The sequence below is a fragment of the Myodes glareolus genome, chromosome 8, assembly GCF_982192425.1.
Source record: "Myodes glareolus chromosome 8, mMyoGla1.1, whole genome shotgun sequence".
Lineage (NCBI taxonomy): Eukaryota > Metazoa > Chordata > Mammalia > Rodentia > Cricetidae > Myodes > Myodes glareolus.
Window position 1 is genome coordinate 1,573,869 of NC_142033.1, and position 14,753 is coordinate 1,588,621.

The 14,753-nt window shown below is 43.4% G+C and overlaps 1 protein-coding gene across 1 annotated transcript in view; it reads left to right on the forward strand.

Annotated features, from left to right (window-relative positions):
• Positions 1–14,753, forward strand: part of Dipk1a (divergent protein kinase domain 1A) — an 82,426-nt gene that overhangs the window by 65,867 nt on the left and 1,806 nt on the right. Inside the window, exons 3-4 of the mRNA XM_087908753.1 lie at positions 10,055–10,162; positions 13,550–13,726. Of these exons, the coding sequence (XP_087764879.1) occupies positions 10,055–10,162; positions 13,550–13,726 (285 nt within the window). The remainder of the gene's footprint in view (positions 1–10,054; positions 10,163–13,549; positions 13,727–14,753) is intronic.

Sequence of the window (14,753 nt, forward strand, 5' to 3'; positions counted from 1 at the left end):
ATCAGAGCTTTTTGCCAAGGACTTTTTCCCACTGAGCCATCTTGCTGGCCCCTTCATACAATTATATTTTTAGTAGTAATGCCTTGTGACTGCTAAGCTTGAAGGAGACTGAGGCAGGAGGACCATAAGTTCCATGTAAGACGAATACATGATGAGGATGAGAAACTATCTCAAAAGAAGAAGAGGAAGAAGAGGAGGAGGAGACAAGGAGGAGAAGGAGGAGGACTAATTCTTAAGATTCCTGTAGTTACAAGTCATTAGCGGTTCTGTGATTATTGGATGTCACTTTACCCAGGCCAGTCGTCTCAGATACACATCTATACTTGTTTACAACAGGAACAGTGTATGGCTCTTACGGAGCCAATATTTGAGCCGAAATGAAAGTAAGTAAGCATAGTGAAATAAGTATTGTCAGGTTGAGAGATGGTTCATTGGGTAAAGTTCTTCAGTTTAGATCTGTGACACCAATGTAAAAAGCCGAACACTGGGATGCATGCCTAAAACCTCAGTTAGGGAAGAGACAGGAGGACTCAGATGCTTGAAGGCCAGCCAGTTTAGCCAGTCCATGAGATCAGTAAAGGTGGGTAATGATAGGAGACATCACTGATGGTCCCCACGTGCAGGCATAGCCACATCCATCCACACGTACACCCCCCCACACACACGCAAACATGTGCATGTACACAACACACACACAAACCTGTGCATTCACACAATACACACAAATATGTATAATCTCTGAGTCAAGTATTCTTTGTTCAAACATATTTGGAAAAAAGTTATTAACAGAAATAAACAACTACCATTACTGAATACTTATCTCAGTATCTTTAATGTAGTAGTGTTATGTTCACAACCCCATTTCAGGAAAGCCTGTTCACGCCATCTGGTAATATTAGAGCGACCACTCTCAGAGATGGAGCCAGAAGTCAGTGGTTAGGATTTTATCTTGTACTCACATCTTATTAAACACAAGGTGTCTGTTGGCATGTACCCTGTCACTGTGAAATACCACTGAAGTGCCTCACTATTGTTTACCCTAACTTCCCTTTAATTGTAAGAACTAGAGACAGAATGTGATTCCAGCATATTTGGATGATTGTTTTACAAATTCTTTGAAGCCTAAAGTGCATAATTTTCTCACAGCTTTATTTTAATGCTGTTACTTTGCATTTGGTGTCAGAGGAATAGAACTTGAAGTGGTCTTCTGGGTCCACATGTGTGCACTTGTACATGTGCACACACACAGAGAGAACTCAGGAGCTGAGATGACCTTGCAAATGTCCACCCAGCCCTTGAACTGTCACTGGCCAGTGCGTGGGCATAGAGGTCCACCCTCACAAAGAGGCGTGGCCTGTTCAAAGGCCCACTCTAACTGAGAGAGATCCTAGAACAAAGAGGTTACTAATTCCGTTCCAGTAGCTGTCAGTTAACTGCTCGAGTCCTGGAGGAGTTCTGTATGGCTCACTGTGGGATCAACTGCAGTATATTTAAATTTGCTGTTGGTAATTACATTAAATGTAAATGGACCAGATATTTTCATACAAAGTTTGTCGGCTGTCTTCTAAAAATCAAAATCTAAAGTTCGATATAGGAGCACTGGCCTCTGATTGGAGCACTTGGAAGGATCAGTGTATACCGCTTATATACAGTGTATATCAGTTATATACAGTGTAACAAATTCAAGGGCAGCCTGAGGTACAGAGTGAGACCCTGCCTCAAAACAGAAACAGAAAACAAATCCAGCTGGGTGGTGGTGGTGCACACCTTTAATCCCAGCACTCAGGAGGCAGAGGCGGGCAGATCTCTGTGAGTTCAAGGGCAGCCTGGTCTACACAGTGGGTTCCAGGACAGCCAGGACTATTTCACAGAGAAGCCCTATCTCGGGGAATGGGGTGGAGAATCTAACTGTATTATTTGAGAGACATATTTTAAATGTTTTAAAAGTTGAAAGTAAAGAAAAGGAAAACCATTCATACAGATATTACAATTCTAACAATGTACATGTAGAGAAAATCTGAACCAGCCCCTCACTGCCTTAAAATGTGATTTTAGATTTGTCCTCCAGTGTTTTAGTTGTGCAATGTTTGCCTAAGGAGTTTTTCAAAATTTTCAGCAATGTGTACACCTTATTCAGTCCAGTCATTCTTGTTTTGAGATACGGAGTCTGAGTAGATTATCTCTCTTGTGCGTTACTACATCTGCTGTTCTTTTCTTAGGTGAGCTGAGCTGGACCAAAACGTATGTGGCTGCTGTTTTCAAATTCTAGGTGTAAAATTAAAAGTTGCCTTATCTCAAAGCCATGCTTAACAAAAACATGCTCAGGAAAAGATGACAGCATTGTGTAAGCTTTGGACAGATTTCATCCCAAGTCCTCAGTCTCATCTTAGTGAAGGAAGATTAGGAAGAGACATCGGATCCCAAAGATCCACAAATGCCACTGCTTACTAGCATTTACAAGCGTAGCCTTTTCCCTCTGGGCATTGGCGGTATTGCTTTTAGATTCCAAAATATTTATTCTCAAAGTAATCACTGTCATATAGCATTCATTTAGTGTGTGTGTGTGTGTGTGTGTGTGTGTGTGTGTGTGCGCGCATACACATGTGGATGTGTGCATATGTAGTCACTGTCATATAGCATTCATTTAGCATGTGTGTATGTGTGTGTGCATACACACGTGGATGTGTGAACATGAGTGCAGTGCCTGCAGAGGCTGGAGGGCATCAGGTCTCCCAGAGCTGGAATTGTAAGCAGTTGTTAGCTATCTGGTGTGAATGTGGGAACCAAACTCAGGTAGTCTGAAAGATCAGTATGTGCTCTTAACTGCTGAGTCATTTCTCCAGCCTCCTATAGCAGTCTTTTAAAAGTGTCCTTCCTGCAGGTGGCACACACCTAAACCCCAACACTTTGGGAGGCAGAGGCAAGTGTGTGTGAGTTTGAGGCCAGAGCTATAAAAATAAAGAAAGGAAGAAAGAGAGAGATAATATAGGTAGATGGCTCTATAAATTATATATTGATTATATGTAGATTTTATATATAATTCCGCCTAGAAGAGGTCAACAAGTATTTATTGAATATTTGCTCTCTGATAGTTATTCTGGGTGCTGGGGATATAGTGGTAAGATCTTAAAAGTCTACGCAGTAAGAAACATAGTGAAAAGATAACAACACAGAATGAACTGGGATTGAGCTCACATACACAGTGAGACAAGGTAACAGTGTGTCGTCGGGAATGGCTGTGGTATGCTGCCCTCCCGGGCTGGGAAGAGCCTCCTGGTGAAGATGGCATTTTGAATTGCAACCTGATGAGAAGGAGCAGTTGTCTGAAATGTTGGACAGAAGGCTCATAAGGAGAAAGGCCAGTGAGACAGATGTCTGACGAGGAAGGCTGCATGTGGGCTTATGGTCTCTTTTCAGTTCCCAACAGCAGTTCCAGGGATCCCATGCTCTCTTCTGGCCTCCGTGTGCACCAGGCACCCACACAGTTCATATATATGCTTGCAGCCACTTACACATACATGTAAAATATTTAGGATTATGTGTGCACATGATGGTGAAGTGGGGTGCATGTGAGCCACAGTGTGCGTGTGGAGTGGGTTCTCTCCTTCCACCTTCATGTAAGTCACAAAGGTCACACGAGGTGAGGCTTGCAGTGAGAGCGCCATTTCTTGCTGAACCCCATCTGTTACTCAGCCCTGAAGTCTTGCGGCTTTCCCCACACACTTATATTAAAGCCCTTTGCACTGATGATACAGTTACTGAGGATCAGGAACTTCTGGATTACCGTATCATGTCTACTGGGGAGAATCCCAGGCCAGAGACAAGGCCCTGGGCTGTGACCCCACCCCCTTCAATGCACCGCTTCCTTCAATCCCAGTTCACAGGTGAGAAGGACATTTCTGCCCCGTGCCCCTCTCTAACCCAGCTCACCCACTACCCCTGGAGGGTAGATCTCCTAGTGGAGGTCCTGTCATCACTGTAACTACAGCACTGTGAGATTTTCCTAAAGGTTGCTGACTGCTCCAGCTGGAGCACTGCCTGCTGCTGTGTCCAGGATAGGGTGAGGTTATCCACAGCGTCATGTTCAGTCTGGTGTGTGCTCTGTGCGGCTTCCTGTCTTTCCCACTCCCCACGTCTGTGTGAGGGGTTGTATCTATTGTAGTGTGAGTTTTGGTGTAAAAGAGACTTAGGTCTCAGGTCCAGTCGCCCTTTTGAACTGTGTAAGATGGGCAAGTTACTGAGCTTTCACAAATGGCCGTATCAGGTGGCTGTGAGGATAAAATGAATTCGTATATTAACACCATGTCTCACATGTGCTATTTATCATTATTATTAGTTATTTTGGCATCGGGTTTGACTATGTGGAATAGTTAAACTCAGAGAGGTCCTCTTCCTCTCTCTCCCAAGCACTGGAATTTAGAACCTATTTACTATTTTATCTTCTTCCTGCCCTTGAGTATGGCTGAGAAGATAGATATAACAAACACGGAAATCTATGATAAAATGTCTTGTCAGAGTCCTGCCAGAGAAGCAAAACCAACTATGAAAGATCGTCAGATTAGTCAAGTCCCAGATCTGTAGGGAAGGGGCTGTAGATTCAGCTCAGTTGGTAGAGCACTGGCCGAGTGTGTCAGTCCCCAGCTTCCCCATCACAGAACGTGCAGAATCGCTTTTAAATCCCTTCACCGAACTGAATCAGATCCCAAAGTCAAATGGCGATGGACTTTAACTTCATCAACAAACCCTCACAACAGCATCTAGACTGTGTTAATAACTAACAACTGTAGCCCAACCAAGCTGACACAGGAAAAATAAAAACAGTGTGGTCAGTATGGTGGCACCCACCTGTAATCCCAGGACTGAATACTGGGGCAAGGTGATTTCAAATTTGAGCTAGCCTGAAGAATAGCAAAACTTCATTTTAAAAAAAAAAAGTGGAGGAGGGGCTAACTCAGCAGGGAGAGTACCATCCATGCGAACCTAAAGTCCCAAGTTCAGTCCCTGGGACCCACATAAAGATGGGAAGAGAGAATTGAATGCACAGTTGTGCGCATGCATCTGCCCCCTCTCAAATAATAAATGAAACAGATTTTAGAAAGCACTTGGGGAGTGGCGGCAGAAGGATAGGAAGTCTTTCTGCTTGCTCCACAGTGAGCTTGAATCCAGCAGCCTAGGCTACATGAGATCCTGTCTCAAGTGCCAAACTTCAACAACAAAAGACCATTCCATCAGGTTAAGATGACTTAGTCTGTGCTACAAGTAGTTGTACTAGTAAAATCTAAAGAAAGAAGACTTTGCCGACAGAGACACCTGATTGTTGTAAGTAGAACAGAGAGAAAAGCTTATAGAGGAGGTGGTACCTCTTGGACGGCAAAGGCAGTGGATCTCTGTGAGTTCAAGGCCAGACTGGTCTATATAGCGAGTTCCAGTCCAACCAGGGCTGCAGAGTGACACCTGTTCAAAACAAAACCTCCCAGAGCCTTGTAGAATAGGACGGATCTGGGGCCACAGCAAGGGAGTGTTTCTTCCCCAGACTGGGAGTCAGGCTTCCCCAGCATTTCCTCCCTGAGAACACTGCTGAGGTGCCCAGGTCAGGGAGTAACGAGAGACATGTAGAAGCCACTTCTGAAAATGAGAGCAACCACTCACCCTGGTCGGAAGGAGTCTCTCCTTTTCCAGTTATGCTCCCTCTCCACTAATACATAATTATAATTCCCTAACTGCGGGATTATTTCAGTCAATCCTGTTTGGTGCTCAGCCATACAGAAATCTTGTATAATTGGACTCTGTAGGCAGGATTTCCTAGACATGCCCTGTTTCATTAGCTGGAGCGGGAGAAGTACTTCTGTGTATTTCTCAGGGCCACAAAGTTCCATCCTCTGACTGGCTCCTCTGATAGGGGTTCAAGGCCCTGTCTGTAGTTGTTGGGGTGTGCCCCTGGCCCAGTTAGTGGCCCTAAGTGAGTATTAGAAGAACACACCTTTTAAACAGAGGCACTAAGTGGTCCCAGGGACTCCAAATCTAATCCGTCTCTTTGGAGATTCAATTCCCAATGATAATGATTTGTTACTTAAAGCAATAATCATAAGATAGACTAAACTGAAGCCATTGGGAGCCATGTTCTTGATTAGACAGTAATGCATAATAGAATTTTATTTAGCTTGGCCTGGCTTGGGCATCTTTAAAGTGTGAGAGAGGAAGTCAGTAGAGGAAAAGATGGAAAAGCTTACGACAGAGCGCAGAAAGGGTGAAGACGGGCAATACGTGAGAAAGGGATAGAGAAAATGTTTTCAGGCATTGTTACAAGCGTACCTCTGCTCTGTGTGTGTGCACACGTGCGTGTGCTCGGTGTGTGTGCATGTGTGTGTCTATATTTGTACATGTGTGTCTATGTTTGCCTGTGTGACTGTCTGTCTCTCTGCAGTGTGTATATATCTGTCTGTGTGTCTTGTATCTGTGTCTCTGTGTGTATGAGTGTGGGTATCTGTGTGTCTGTATTTGTGGATCTGTGTCTACATGTATGCCTGTGTCTGTCTGTCTATGTGTGTGTGTCTTGGTGTCTCTATCTCTGGATGTATGTGTCTCTCTGTGTACTTGGTTTTTAGTCTTGTTAAGGAAAAGCAGGAATCCGAAAGTGATGTTTGAAATACATTTTTAGATCATGGATTTTTGAAAACATTTAAAAGCTAAGTACTATATACATTGTTTGTTGTTATTGCCCCCTTGTGGTCCAGTCTGTAGTTTGGGGCAGGATTCTGTCAGGGCAAGTGGGTTTTGTAAAAAGAAAGGTAAATAGTGCCCTCTTCTGATACTATGAGGTATGTGCAAGCAAAGAGAAAAGGTGCTGTTTACTAGAGTAGTCTTTTAATTTTTTTAATTTTAGTTTTTTAAAAATTACTTAATAAATTATTGGTTATTTTGATGCACAGATGAACACCTGTGTAGATATTACTTGGAATGGTTGTAGTTTTATGAAGCCAACTGCTTTTTCCACACATATGTGTGGGACGTTTGCCTTTGATTTGTGGTAGGAAAGCACAAACTGAAGAGCCTGTTCTCGTGACTGCCTCTTCGATGCAGGATTGGGTTGAGGCCTTTGCTCACAACAAATCTGATTCTTACAGCTGTATTCCGGACTGTTTGCTGCTTAGTGGTTTACCAATAAGAGACTTTGTAAGAAGAAAACAAAAAGGAACTGAGATATTATGGGAAAGTAATAAATTTTTCATAGTAATTTTTTAAAAGGGAATACAATTCTATTGACCATTCCCAGCTTGTACTCCTCAGTGAACAGCTGGTACTGCAGGTATGCCCATGCCTTTGGCTCCCAGTCGGAATCACTGTGTTCTTTGTGTTGGTAACTAATAAATGTTTGTGGAGCACTTTCAGATGCTGTACAGTGTGCATCAGAGATGCCCGTGGTGGCCTGTGCATTTAAGTCACCTTACGTTCCAGTGCACAAGATAGCCACACTGCAGTGATGTTAGACTTGGGGTCACGTGAAACAGTGGGGAAGGATATGGGCCCAGGAGCAGGCGGCAGTTCTCCATTTGGAAAGGGGAGTGTTCGGAAAAGGCTGTGTTTTAAACAGAGCGATCTTGGGACTGGAGAATTGAAGGTGGGACAGCTGAAGAAGGCAGCTGTCAGTCCTGCCCCAGAGGGTCTTTAAGATAGCATATGCTACACCTCGGTGGGAGCCCAGTATGCCACACCTCGGGCGGAGCCCAGCAGTCCCCTCAGCTCCCGGCTGGCAGGCACTTCTGTCTCCTTTGGTGATGTGTGAGGCATTGCACAAAGTCCTGAAAAGACAACATGGGAGTTGTGGCTCCATCTTAGCTGGCTTACGTGGAAGGAGGGAGGGACGGACAGACGGACGGACGGATGGACGGAGGGCGGGAGGTGACCAGAGACCTTCTGTGGGGACTCTAGGAGTGGCGTCTCTGAGTCAACCTTAAACCTGCTCTGCTAGTTCTGGTCCAGCTTGTCAGTCTGGCGCTTTACCTGCTGGTTAAAAGCACAGCTCAGGAGGCTGAGTGGGCCCAGATTTCAGGTTCCGTGTCTGCAAACAGAGCTCCGTGGCAGTGTTCAGAGGATCTCTAGATCTAGACCTGTTCTCTATGGAGCAAAATTGTTTTGGTTACTGATTCGGTTGTTGTTGGGTATGCAGTGTTGGAAATGAACCCTCGTATATGCTGGACAAATACTTCCCTATATTGATTCAGGTCTGTGTGTCTTGCTTTTTTCATTAACTTCTTAGGGAAGTTTCTTCATCTTTTTTGTTGTTGTTTTGTTTTTCAAGACAGGGTTTCTTTATGTAACAGCCCTGACTGTCCTGGAACTCTTTATAGACCAGGCTGGCCTCAGACTCATAGAGATCCATCTGCCTTTTCCTCCCATGTGCTGGGGTTAGTTACCTTTTTATTGCTGTGACAAGGCACACTTATCACATGACCAAGGCAATTTATAGAAGAGTTATTGGAGTTTATGGTTTCAGAGGATGAGTCATGACTTCCTATCGAAAACTTGGTATCAGGAAGGCAGGCATGGGCTGGAGCACTGGCTGAAACATTGCAGCTGGTCCTCCAGGAACTGGAGATGGCCTGGACTTTTGAATTGTCAAAGCCACCCCAGTGATGCACTTCCCCCAGCACAGCCACACTTCCTAATCCTCCCCAGACAGTTCTACCATCTGGGGACTAAGAATTCAAACACATGTGTCTATGTGGCTAGGTAGCATACAAAGAAATGGCTTCTTCATACATAGGTATCGTACAATGTGTGCTAATTCTTTTCCCTCATTTCTTCCTCATGCTTCCTCACCCAACAATTCCCTTTTCCCTGCCAGTTCTGGTTTCATTATTTAAAATATTCACTAGTATTTGCTCATGGCTGTATTCCTAGACTTGGGAGGCCAGTGCAGGAGGATTGCCACATGTTCAAGCCTAGGTACTTACTGAGTTCCAACTCAGCCTGGGTTACAGTGTGAAACCTGTCTAGGGCAAAAATTTTCGAATGGTTTATTAATTTTGTTCAACTTTGCTGCATCTTCTGGCTTTATTTTTGTTATTTATATTTTTCTAAAAACTTGTTCGTTTCAAATATATTGCCATAAAGTCATTGTATTTTTCCCAACCACTACCCAGTGCTTCTTGTTAATGTTTGTTTTTGTCTCCGCTCCTGTGTTTGTGGTCAGGTTTGCTAAGGCTTCCGTTGTAAGTTTCTAAAGATGGAGACTTGGATATTGCTGGGTTTTCCTGCACTTGTTGCTGCTTTGCTCCTGTACCTCCTGCATCTTGAGGAATTTACTCTGCTCCCATTAGTGCTAGGGCTTTGTGAGCCTCTTTAGGCTTAACTTAGTGTAAGCCTCAAGTTTGAGCTTCTTTAATGACTAAGTGTAGTTTCTTGTTTTTTTCAGCCTTGCATTTAAAGCTGTAAATCCCCCTCTAAGAGATGTGCTAGTTGTATCCTGCAAGTTTTCATTGTTTTTCCAATCTGAATATTCTGCATTTTCATTTTGAATTCGACCTCAACCCAAATTATGTATTGAAATATCATTTCAGATTTCTTCCTCCTCCCTCCTCCTCTCCTTGTTTCCCCTTTTCTCCTCTTCTCCTTCCTTTTCTTCTTCCTGTTCCCCCTTTTCCCTCTCCTCTTTGAAAGTAGGGTCTCAGTCTAGTCCGGGTTGACCTAGAAGTCACCTTGTAGCCCAGGTTGCTGTGATGAACTGTTTTTGAAAATGTAGTTCTTCTCTTCTTGGATGAAGTAGAAACCATACTACTTCAGACCATGTTGAGTGGGAAAAATGCTTCCAAAATTCTGTGTACGCTCCAGTAGCTAGCTTCTCACAAAGATGGTAAACAATAACGCTTAAATTCAAATCCTGGCAGGTCTGTCTTAATCTGCCTGTCTCTGCCGCCTGAATGCTGGGATTAAAGGTGTGCACCACCACCTTCCCACCTGAGAACTTCCTCTTAAAGACAGTACCTTTCAGTTACTCGGATCCTTCAGATAGTTCTACTTATGGACACTTACTTCTGCATCTCCTGGTTTTCAGTGTGACAAATACAAGACCGGAGTTATTGACGGCCCTGCGTGCAGCAGCCTCTGTGTCACAGAGACATTGTACTTCGGGAAATGCTTGTCCACCAAGCCCAACAATCAGGTATGGAGAGTAAATAAACACTCCGGAATGTCAGTGGGTCTAACCACCATCATTAATTATTGGTTTTTCTACAGTCTCATGTAGCTCAGACTGGCCCCTGACTCTCTGTGGCTGTAGCTTTTCTTAATCCGTCTGTCTCCAACTCCTAAGAGTTGTCTCTACAGTCGTGTGCCACTGTACCTGGCTAGTAAACTCAAAATTCCCCTTAAACTAAAAGCATTATTAAAAAATTCTGAAGTACCAGGTATTAGTGATGCACGCCTTTAATCCCAGCACTCAGGAGGCAGAGGTAGGAAGGTCTCTCTGTGATTTCGAGGTCAGCCTGGTCTACAAGAGCAAGTTCCAGGACAGCCAAGACTACACAAAGAAACCCTGTTGGAAAAAACAAAACAAAAAGTCTTGAAGCTAAGCATGGTGTGCATGTATGTATCAGGAAGGATTTCAAGTTCAAACCCAGCTTGGTATACACAGCAAATTCCAAGTCAGACAGGACTACATAGCAAGCTTCTGTCTTAAAACCAAAACACCTCCTTGAAAACATACACAGCTAAAAATTCCTGAATCAAAGCATTAGGAATTTTTTATGAATTCTGCAGTTTTTGCAGTTTGCTACCACCATTCAGTAGGTATTTATGTAGGAAGGCATGGTGGCGCATGTCTACAATCCAAGCATGCGGGGGCTGAGACGGAAGATCACTGCACGTTTAGTGTCAGCCTGAACTACCTGGAAAGACCCTGACACAGTGGAACAAAACAGACTTGTGAATCCCTTCCCCAGCGTCTTAGAGGAGTGCGGTGTGAGGAACGCAAGTGAGATGCTGTCCTTAGGCACCGGCATTACCCAGAATGGTGGGAGACACCCAGCTCATAGATGAGCAAATAAATAATAATCATTATAAATGCACTGTTCTATCTGGAAAAACACAAAGTGAAATAGCAAAGGAGGTGGAGACAGATGAGCTGGTGCTCACCGTGCTGGAAATGTGGCTCAGATGGTAGAGCGTTTGCCTACCCTGCTCAAGACCCTGGGTTCTGTCCTGGCGCTGCAGATTTCTGTACTCTCAACTCTCAAGTGGTAGCGCCAGGAGGATCAGAAGTTTAAGGTTACCTTTGTCTACACAGCCAGCTTGAGGCCAGCTTCAGATTCATGAGTTCTTGTCTCAAAAATAAATGAATGGGGCTGGAGAGATGGCTCAGAGGGTAAGAGCATTGCCTGCTCTTCCAAAGGTCCTGAGTTCAATTCCCAGCAACCACATGGTGGCTCACAACCATCTGTAATGGGGTCTGGTGCCCTCTTCTGGTCTGCAGGCACACAGACAGACAGAATTTTGTATACATAATAAATAAATAAATATTTTTGAGAAAATAAATGAATGGATCAGCACCATAAGTCAAGCTGGTATCCAGGGAAAGTTTTTAAAGATAACATTTGAGCTCATACTTCAAGAGGAATTAAACTGTAGGCATAGGAGAATGAACTAAATCGCAAGCAAACCACAAAAAGCTGATAAATATGATGCAGAAGAACTTATCATTAAAACAATATAAAGAAAAATACAAGTATAGCAGTTTTCCTGGATGAGGTTCAGGACAAATGACTAGGAAATGAGTCAGCCTGCCTGCCAGACTTCAATCTTGAGGTTTGGCTTTTTTAATAATTCCCTGTGAAGGACTTCTACCTGGTGTAACTGAAAGTCCATCTGTCTAGGGTCCTGAATATGATTTGGTATATTTGATGTGCCATTATTTATTGGCACACACACACACACACACAAAAAAAAAAAACAACGATCCATCAGTTTGTGCCCCCCTGGAGTGCTGTGGATGGTGGTGGCCAGCTATCTGGGAATGATATGCAAAATTGTTCCTTCTTTAACTTACACCCAAGCTGGAGTGGTTCAGAGTAAGGCCTTATAAGAGGGTAGTCCAGGGGTCAGCACAGCCTGAGCTCCCCAGGGCCAATCTGTTCCTAGGCTCCTCTACCTTACAGTGAAGTCCACAGCCAGAATCCCAAGGCCTCAGCTGCTTTAGGGAAGGAAAATTCAGGAGCCTTCTGTTAAAACAAAGTTCAGCTTCCGGGGGGGCGGGGGAGGTGTTGGAAGACACCTTTAATTCCAACATTTGGAAAGCAGAAGCAGGCAGATCTCTGTGAGTCCAAGGTCAGCCGAGTCTGTGTAGCAGGTTCCAGGACAGCCAGAGCTACAGAACCAAGAAGCCCCGTCTCAGAAAACAAACTAAGTTCAGGTGTGGCACACAGCTTTAACCCCAGCTCTCGGGAGGCAAAGGCAGAGTCAGGCCAGCTTGGTTCACAGAGCGAGTGAACAAAAGTGAAAATCCCCATCTTAAAAAGGAAAATAAAACAACAAAAAAATAACAACAACAACAAAAAATCCCATCCCAAATGGAGAAATGGGACAGAAAGATGAGACGACATGATCAGAGTTAAGGCTCCTGAATGTGGCGTTCAGACACACTAAGACATATGGGTTCCTAAGAGCTCCAGCAGGCTCAACCCTGGGAGTCGCTGAAGACTCTTGTGCTGCCTGTAATACCCGCAGCACACACCCCTTGTTCCTCACATCGTCTTCTAGTTTCTTTTGCAGTTGACTTTACTCCAAGCTTAATACACCGTTTTTGCACTTAACACACTGTTTACAGGGAACTTAGTCTTGCATAAAATGTAGTAAATACTATCTAATGTTAATTTGATACTACCCACTTACTTATAAAATGTAGTAAATACTATCTAATGTTAATTTGATACTACCCACTTACTGGTCGTTATTATACTATCTAATGTTAATTTGATACTACCCACTTACTGGTCGTTATTATACTATCTAATGTTAATTTGATACTACCCACTTAAGCTTAGAGAGATCCTAAATCTTAGCTGCACTGTTTTTGTTTGTTTTGTTTTTGTTTTTTTCAAGACAGGGTTTCTCCTGCCTGTCCTGGAACTGGCTCTTGTAGACCAGGCTGGCCTTCAACTCACAGATATCCACCTGCCTCTGCCTCCTGAGTGCTGGGATTAAAGGTGTGTGCCACCACCACCGAGCTGCATTGTGTTCATCTTTTAAAAGTTTTTTTTTTAAGGAAAAAGCTTTAGGAATACTTCAGATTCACATTCAGAAATGAAGTCGGGAGCTGGGTATGTTGGTGCGTGCGTAGCATTCAAGAGATTAAGGTCAGAGGATTTGAGTTTGCGACCAGCATGGGCTACACAGTGAGACTATCTCAAAAGGTAAAAATAAAGTCACTGATCTAGTTCAGTGGTTCAGTGCTTGCTTAAGTTTGGTAGAGGAGGAGGCCCTGAAAAAAGGCAGCTGTCTGCTTTGTACCGTCTCCTCTCGTATGATACGTAATTTGCCATTCTTTTTCACAAAGATGTATTTAGGAATTTGGGATAATCTACCAGGTGTTGTGAAATGTCAAATGGAACAAGCTCTTCATCTTGATTTTGGAACTGAATTGGAGCCAAGAAAAGAAGTAGTGCTATTTGATAAACCAACCCGGGGAACTACTGTGCAGAAATTCAAAGAAATGGTCTACAGTCTCTTTAAGGTGAGTGTGTCTAGTCCTGCACCTGCAGTGTGAAGCTGGGTTCACACAGAGGAACCCACAGGACCCTGTCTTAACTCGTCGTATTGTTAGCATTCTTTTCTTTCGAGACTCCATCCCGAAGAAATGATTCCAATAAAAGGGAAAAAATGGATGTTAACCTTTATATTATTTATAATAGCTATAAATATAATTAAGGGGCACTCGATTGCTGCACATTTTGACATTCAATTGATAACAAGAACCAGGCACTGCATTTTATACCTGTAATCTCAGCTACTTGGGAGACTGATGTGACGCAGGAAAGTTGCCTCAAGTTTGTGGCCAGTTTAGTTGGGATACATAGTTAAGTCCCAGGCCAGCCTGGCCTACAATGTGAGGCCATGTACATAAATAATAAATCTGATTCAAAAAAGTGAAATAAAATTAATGTAGTCTCAATACCTGGATTCCCATTATATGGGGGAATGAACCAAGGACCACTAAACTATATCCCTAGCCCTTCCCTTTTATCTTTTGTTTGTTTTGTTTTTGAGACAGAGTTTCTCTGTGTAGTAGTATTGGCTGTCTTGGAACTCACTTTGTAGACCAGGCTGGCCTCGTGCTCACTGAGATTTGCCTGCCTCTGCCTCCTAAGGGCTAGGATTAAAGGTGTGCTCCAGCATCACACAACTCCTTTTTATCTTTTTAAGTTTATTTTGAAACAGACTAAATTGACCAGACAGGCTTTGAATTGTAATCCTCCTGCCTCAGCTTTCTGAGTAAATAGTATTATATGCGCGCACCATTACATTGGATTTGAAATTATGTAAATCCATGTTCGTGAATGTTTATAATCCCAGGGTTTGGCAGGCAAAGACAAGAGGCCATCTCAAAATAAAGAAAACCTGTTTAGGTTTTTCTTATTTAAAATTTTTTTTAGGTTTTATTTTCAAAAACAAAAATAGTAACTAAAAGTAACTTACTTTTTTATTCTAAGGAAATGGTTCAGAAGTCACTTGCCGCCAAGCCTATTAACTTGAGTTCAATC